General features: G+C 52.0%; 1 protein-coding gene across 1 annotated transcript; it reads left to right on the top strand.

Annotated features, from left to right (window-relative positions):
* Positions 1-2,850: 2,850 nt before the first annotated feature.
* LOC119267528 (cationic amino acid transporter 5-like) lies at positions 2,851-5,023 on the top strand. Its single transcript, XM_037548925.1, has one exon. It carries the CDS (start codon positions 2,955-2,957, stop codon positions 4,800-4,802), a length of 1,848 nt encoding a protein of 615 aa, XP_037404822.1. The 5' UTR covers positions 2,851-2,954; the 3' UTR covers positions 4,803-5,023.
* Positions 5,024-7,240: the final 2,217 nt, after the last annotated feature.

Below are 7,240 nucleotides of genomic sequence, written 5' to 3'. Positions count from 1 at the left end.
CCTCCAGGAAGCAAGCCTTCACCGGGTCCTCCTGTTCCGCCTGAGCACGCACCACCGCAGGCCGCACCGGCTCGTGATGACTGGAAGGCACCGAGAACTCCGGCCCAGCAGTCTCCCTGGCGTCCTGCAGCGTGCCCTAGGCAGGCTCCCGCACCACATTACTAAAAAGTTGAACGACAGCCGGAGGAGGAGGGTCGGGCAGCGGTGGGGGAAGCGACTGCGAGGAGGCAGAGTGCCTAGGGGACGGACGAGCAAGGGCTGATCCACCGGAGAAGAGCTACGCGGCCTGGTACACCCACACGAGATGTGACCAACTCCACGGTAACGCACGCAGAAGGACGGGTTTGATCAGTCCACCGAGATGTGCCCGTCGCTTCCGCAATTGTAACAGCAGCCATGTAGCTCCACCGGAAGCCGCGAGGAGGGCGGCGGACGAGGTGCTGGCAGCACACGAGGTCGACCCGGCGGAAGGCTGCGTCTTGGACGCCGATCCCGGCCAGGCGGAACCCGCGGGCGGCGGCGCACCTTGGTGTGCCAGGCATCCTCCGCCTGACGCGGAGCAGAGGCACACGACGGACCACCTGCCTCCCCTTGGACAATCGAGCCGAAGGTCGTGCCCAGGACAGGCGGCACGATGATGGAGCGCAGCTGGGGAAGCGGCCGCACCGAGGGAGACGGGGGGAGATCCGAGCGAGGAGGTGGTGGCGGGGGAGATGGGAGTGCCAGATTTGCCGGGGGCGCCAAGGACAAGCCGGACCCCGACGAGAGCGAGCCCGAGAGGGAGACACGAGATGCCATAGCGACCAGACGGGGGGTGGGCGCCTCCACCGGAGCGGGGGACGGCGCTATGATGGCCGCCGGCACCGGAGTGGCGGCCGGCGCGGAGCGCTAGGCAGGGGAGCGGACAGGGGATATAGAGCGGACATAGGATGCGATCCTACCAGTACTAAACCGATTGAACCTCCCATTAGTATGCATATATGCTCCTCTCGCGCAGCTCAACCCTCAAATCCTAGCAGCCCCTTTCTCTCTCTCTCTCGCAGGTTGAATTTGTATGTGCGTTAGCCTGTACAGATTGAAAATTCTATCACAGTACTGCACATGGGAGGTTCTGCCATTGACCGCCTAGATTTATTATGTGTTAGTTTGGTATAAAATTTCCTCTCTTTCTTAAGTTCATCTGTATTCAACCATTTCATTGGTGGTTCAACTTATTTTGTAGATAAATTTGGCGTTTGGTCTCCTTGGGTAAGGATTTAGGAAGCGTTTTCAGCAGAACTAATGAATCTCGAATGTGTATTTCAACACCCTCCGGGTAGTATTCTGTAAGTTTTTATTATTAAAAATAAGGTATTTTTGCAAGATTTGTCACTCAACTTTTATTTTCCTTTAAACATTTTTTCCAGGTCTATCCATCTCTCTGATGTGGTTACATATGACCGGATGGTGATTAGTTTACAACATTTGTGATGTCATGCTATGTCTACAAGTTCTACAGTTCTTTCTAGATATACTCAGTGCTACTCCGGGCTTTGTTGGTGGATTTAGCTTTCACCTACTTGATGATGAGAAGGCAAGCGATAGGAATAGAGAAGAATGTGTAGCATCAAATTTGTAGCTGGATATTGCATTTTTGTCTTCACCTTTTTTTGTTACAGAAGAACCATTTTGTTTGTCCCTGAGTACATCTAATCATCATATGTTCACTTGCTATTTCCCATAGATTGTTTGACTACATTAATTTTTTTATTTACTCATCTTCCTAGGGCATAGTATCCTAATATTGTCGAGCAAGAGCTCTGTGAAAGTGCCTTTGATATGCTGCATTGTTGAGCTTTTTTTGAATAGGTAGAGTTTTGTTCAAGGTTGCTTTTTTTCCTTTTGATTCCAATAGAGCACATAACACAAACATAACACAATTTATTATTGTCTGATTTGGTCATTTTTGGTACAGCTCTAGACAGCATTAGTTTAGTTATCATTTAATATATTGCAAGTGATGTTTGGAAAATTCCACACCCCCATTCTTAAGTTTCCAGTGGCAATTTATCTAAGATGCTCTCTTCATGCTTTTACAATTGTGGACTGTATCCACCAACTAAATGATTCATGGTATATGAATGTTTGTTCCATTGCACAAAATTCATTTGTCTACAACAAGTGAGCATCATACATAGCTATCCCAAGTAAGTTTTTAAGTTTTTCTTACTGAGTTAGGAGTATAGCAGGTTAGAATATTATTATAGTTCAATGTTGTTTATTCATAAATGTTCCATCCTTTTATAGTATGCTAAGGGGTTTACAACTTCGTTAGATCGATGTCTTGATAAATCTTTTTTACATTAGTTGTCTACACAACATGACTCTTCATAGTCTTACTCAACCCTTTGCCAGTTTATAATTTGTGTTGTGCTCTATAGATATGCTCAACAAAAGATACAAATTTCCGCAGCAATGCATGGGATATCTACTAGTTTCATAATATAATACCAGCATTTTTGACACTGTAGGTAGTACGTACTTCCAATCCGTACTACTCACTCCGTTCGATAATGTAAGACGTTTTTTAACATTATATTAGTGTCAAAAAATGCTTTATATTATGAGACGGAGGAAGTACTTCCTACCGAACGGATCATATTATTTTCTGTGAGTATTGTAAAATCCAAATACAATACGTCCACTCAGAAGCAACAACGGCTCGCCGGTTTGCCTGAAACGCTCGGCGTCAGTCACACGAAAAAATTAGTAAATCCAAATGGCTCATGCGATGCAACCCAAATGAAGACAGGGACTCGTCGAGCGCAAGACTACAAAGGAAGACGTTCCGCTCGCTCACTGACCAGCCCCACGCTTGGGCCACATATCTCCACGGCCGGAGCTGGAGCTGCAGCTCACCACACTCCCTCCTCCATCCCCAGTCCACACCAAGGCGTGAGCGTGAGCTCGAAGCCATGGCGGCCGTGGGGACGCCGCAGGAACCGTACGCGCCCAAGCCGGCGGCCGAGGGGAGGGGCTACTGGCGGTGGCACAGGGACGATTTCTTCCCGGAGCCGTCGTTCGCGAGCTGGGGCGCGTACCGCTCCGCGCTGGCCGCGACCCCCGCGAGGCTCCGCGACCGCTTCACCGGCCGCTCCACCGACGCCATCGAGCTCGGCGCGCTGCGGCGCCGCAGCGAGAACGAGATGCGCCGCTGCCTCACGTGGTGGGACCTCACGTGGTTCGGCTTCGGCTCCGTCATCGGCGCCGGGATCTTCGTGCTCACCGGCCAGGAGGCGCACGACCACGCCGGCCCCGCCATCGTGCTCTCCTACATCGTCTCTGGCCTCTCCGCTATGCTGTCCGTGTTCTGCTACACCGAGTTCGCCGTCGAGATCCCCGTGGCCGGCGGCTCCTTCGCGTACCTCCGCGTCGAGCTCGGCGACGTCGCGGCCTTCATCGCCGCCGCGAACCTTATCCTCGAGAGCATCATCGGCACGGCCGCGGTGGCGCGCTCCTGGACGTCCTACTTCGCGTCGCTCATCAACAAGCCGGCGAGCGCGCTGCGCATACAGACCTCGCTCAAAGACGGGTACAACGAGCTTGACCCCATCGCGGTCGTGGTGATCGCGGTCACCGCCACCATGGCCATCCTGAGCGCCAAGGGCACTTCCCGGATCAACTGGGTGGCGTCCGCGATACACGTGGTCGTGATAGCGTTCGTCATCGTGGCAGGATTCATCCACGCCAACCCGAGCAACCTGACCCCGTTCATGCCGCACGGCGTGCCGGGCGTGTTCCAGGCGGCGGCGATCGTGTACTTCGCCTACGGCGGCTTCGACAACATCGCGACGATGGCGGAGGAGGTGAAGAACCCGTCGAGGGACATACCGCTGGGGCTGCTGGGGTCCATGTCGGTGATCACGGTGATCTACTGCGTGATGGCGCTGGTGCTGAGCATGATGCAGCCGTACACGGCGATCGACCGGAGCGCCGCCTACTCGGTGGCGTTCAGCAGCGTGGGGATGCACTGGGCGCAGTACGTGGTGGCGCTGGGCGCGCTCAAGGGGATGACGACGGTGATGCTGGTGGGCGCGCTGGGGCAGGCGCGGTACACGACGCACATCGCGCGGAGCCACATCATCCCGCCGGTGTTCGCGCTGGTGCACCCCAGGACCGGCACGCCGGTGAACGCCAACATACTCATCGCCGCCGCGGCCTGCTGCATCGGCTTCTTCTCCAGCCTCGACGTGCTCTCCAGCCTGCTCTCCATCAGCACGCTCTTCATCTTCATGATGATGGCCATCGCGCTCCTGGTCCGGCGGTACTACGTGAAGGGCGTGACGACGCGGTCGCACGCGCTGCGGCTCCTGGTGTTCCTGCTGGTGATCATCGCCTCGTCGGCGGGCATCGCGGCGTACTGGGGCACGACGCCCGGCCGGTGGGAGGGTTACGTCGCGCTGGTGCCGGCGTGGCTGCTGGGGACGCTCGGCATCCAGATGATGGTGCCGGCGGCGCGCGCGCCCAAGGTGTGGGGGGTGCCGCTCGTGCCCTGGCTGCCCTCGCTCTCCATCGCCACCAACCTGTTCCTCATGGGCTCGCTCGGCTCGGATGCCTTCGTCCGCTTCGGCGCCTGTACCGCCATCATGCTCATCTACTACGTCCTCGTCGGCCTGCACGCCACCTACGACGTCGCCCACGATGTGTGCAGCGAAGACGAGCTAAAAGACTACGGCGACGCCGCTGATGATGCTGCTGATGAGAAGGCGACGGCGAAAACGGCCGACGTCGAGAGGGCTAGCGCGGGAGACGGCGGCCGCTAAAGATGATCCGGAGTCGGCCAGACGGTAGTCAGTAGTCGCTGCTTGACTATACGCTGTCTGAAAACTTGTAATTCGTACCATCAAATGAATCTTTATCTTCACACGATTGTAATCTACACATTCGCAGTCTTGATCTTTTGTTTTGTAATGTACATGTATGCGTGCTGGTGACCAGTCAGTACACTTTGACATCACTGTCTCAAAACTTGTTACTTATGCTACATATAAGAATTTTGTTACTACGTGCAATATATGGATAATCCTACACCTACAAAGTGACTACGAAGGCCTATCTAAATTTCCAAACTATAAACCTCTCGGCTCCCTTGATTTTAATGAGGGTGGGCACCCCCTATCGATTCAATAAAGATTTTACACAGGTCTAGCATTGTCTGCAATATATTTAGAAAGAGAATGGTTTTTAATAACTCACGACCTCAGAAGCCATGGGTGTCTGTTGTCTACTCCCCTGGTATACTCCCATCTCGTGCTCCTCTTGACTTCAAGGGCCGAGACAAATTTACGGGTGGCCCCGTCCACACCGACCCTTTCTTTTCGTCTCTCTTTTCACAACTCCCACTTAATCAATAGGAGCATGGTGTCTATTTATACTCCAATGAAGTCCAATACCTAATGCCAAATAATTTAATCTTAGCCATTGGACGAGAGGGGAGCATGGATGAGAGTATTCCGGAAGAGCAGGCAAGCCACATCCAGGTGAAACCGGGCCTGGAGCTACAACTTAGGGGTTTCCAATGTCTAAGAACAAGGATCACAACAACATCTCAAACAAATTATCTTAACATGTACAAGAGAGAATATTAGGGGGGTCGTTTCACCTCTCTAGTAGTTTTGTCAAAACTCATACCCAATATCTCATTTTTGCCTATATCTCTTCCTACACACTTTGAATAAACTTTACATTTCATAACAAGATAATCAAACATGTATGATCATATCACACACAATTTCAACACCTTTCAAATTCACAAATTAGGAAAGCAAATTCAAAATCAAACATAACGGCTTGAGCATAGTTCACTCATCATGCACTGTCATTGCCACTCATGTCACTTGAGCCACCATTCCACTAAAAGCTCCCATGGACACCCCTCCCTTCCCGGTACCAGCCTATTCTCCTAGACACAAGACTTGCTCATTCGTAGCCTTAGAATAGGCTCTTCCCATATGAAGGCCATTTGGATTCATGAATATGAGCTTTCACTCTTGCTTGTTCCTCAACATTCTCTACTCAATTGCAGTCCAATGCTCCGCCATGGCCACCCTTCACTCCTTAGAGGCAAACCGACACTCCTGTAATTCCTTGAGCTTGTTACATCTTGTTCCATCTTGTGATTTCTCTTCTTTCTTCTCCACAACACACTCCATTCGTTTGCCACCATGCTGGGAGAGTTGGAGTTGTCCGACTCGCCTTTTTGTGGCAAGCGCTTCATTATTCCTTGTTTTTATTTAAGATCTGTGAGCTTGATGAGACTTCATTCAGTAACAGAGCACGCTTCTTTGACTTGGTAGGTGAAGATTTGAACACAAGCTTAGTGAGGTGCTCAACTGTGCGGTCGTCGAGTGTGTGAGCCAGCATATGCGACAGCTTGGTAGGCTCAATGTCCAGGGACGATGTGGTGAACTTCACCAGTGCGTCAGGGTCCGGGCGCCATGAGTCAAGCGTCGCTTTCTCATAGGCATCATGGCCAGTGCCGCCGATAACATGACCAGACTGTTGCACCATCTTCATGGCTAGCCATAAGTCCACATTGGCCATGAGAAGGTGCCAAAGAGCACCATGCTCCGTGAGAGAGCTGAAGCAAGCACACAGGAAGGCGACCATGCCATAGAGGGAGCAGCACTCAATGCACGTAAGGGTCCTAGTGCATAACTGCATACCATGTCCACCTGAAAGTCGAGCTCGAAGTCTGGGTGCGTGGGGAACGTAGTGCCATACCAAATGGTGTTGAGGATGATGTTCGAGACGGGATCCATGGGGCCATAGCAGTAGCCGCCCTTGATGAGGCTGCAATGGTGGAGCTTGCGCAAGCCGTCCCGAGGCAGCCGGGCAAGTGCCTCTAGGTACAGACCATGGATCTGTTTGTTTTTTGAAAAGGAGGCTTACCTTCGGTCTCTGCATCAATCGATGCATGCAGCCATATTATTAAAATCAAAACAAGGTCTTAAGTTCCATGGAAACTCAAAATCTGAGTAAGAAAGATAAACAAGTCTGTAAAACGCCACACCCGGCGAGAATGTGCCACATCCGGCTATAAAAAATAGGCTACGATGCCTACACACCTAGCCTATTATTAGCTCGCCATCCAAATTGGCTGAAGATAGCCCGTGCTATCGTCTCCCATCGGCTGCACCCAATAACCATAATCTCCCTGTAGTCTGCATGAGTGAGTAACAACCACATACGGATCCAGGTT

The sequence above is a fragment of the Triticum dicoccoides genome, chromosome 3A (genome assembly GCF_002162155.2).
Source record: "Triticum dicoccoides isolate Atlit2015 ecotype Zavitan chromosome 3A, WEW_v2.0, whole genome shotgun sequence".
NCBI classification, from domain to species: domain Eukaryota; kingdom Viridiplantae; phylum Streptophyta; class Magnoliopsida; order Poales; family Poaceae; genus Triticum; species Triticum dicoccoides.
Note: the sequence above shows the minus strand (reverse complement) of the source record. Positions and strands in the feature narration are given on the sequence as shown.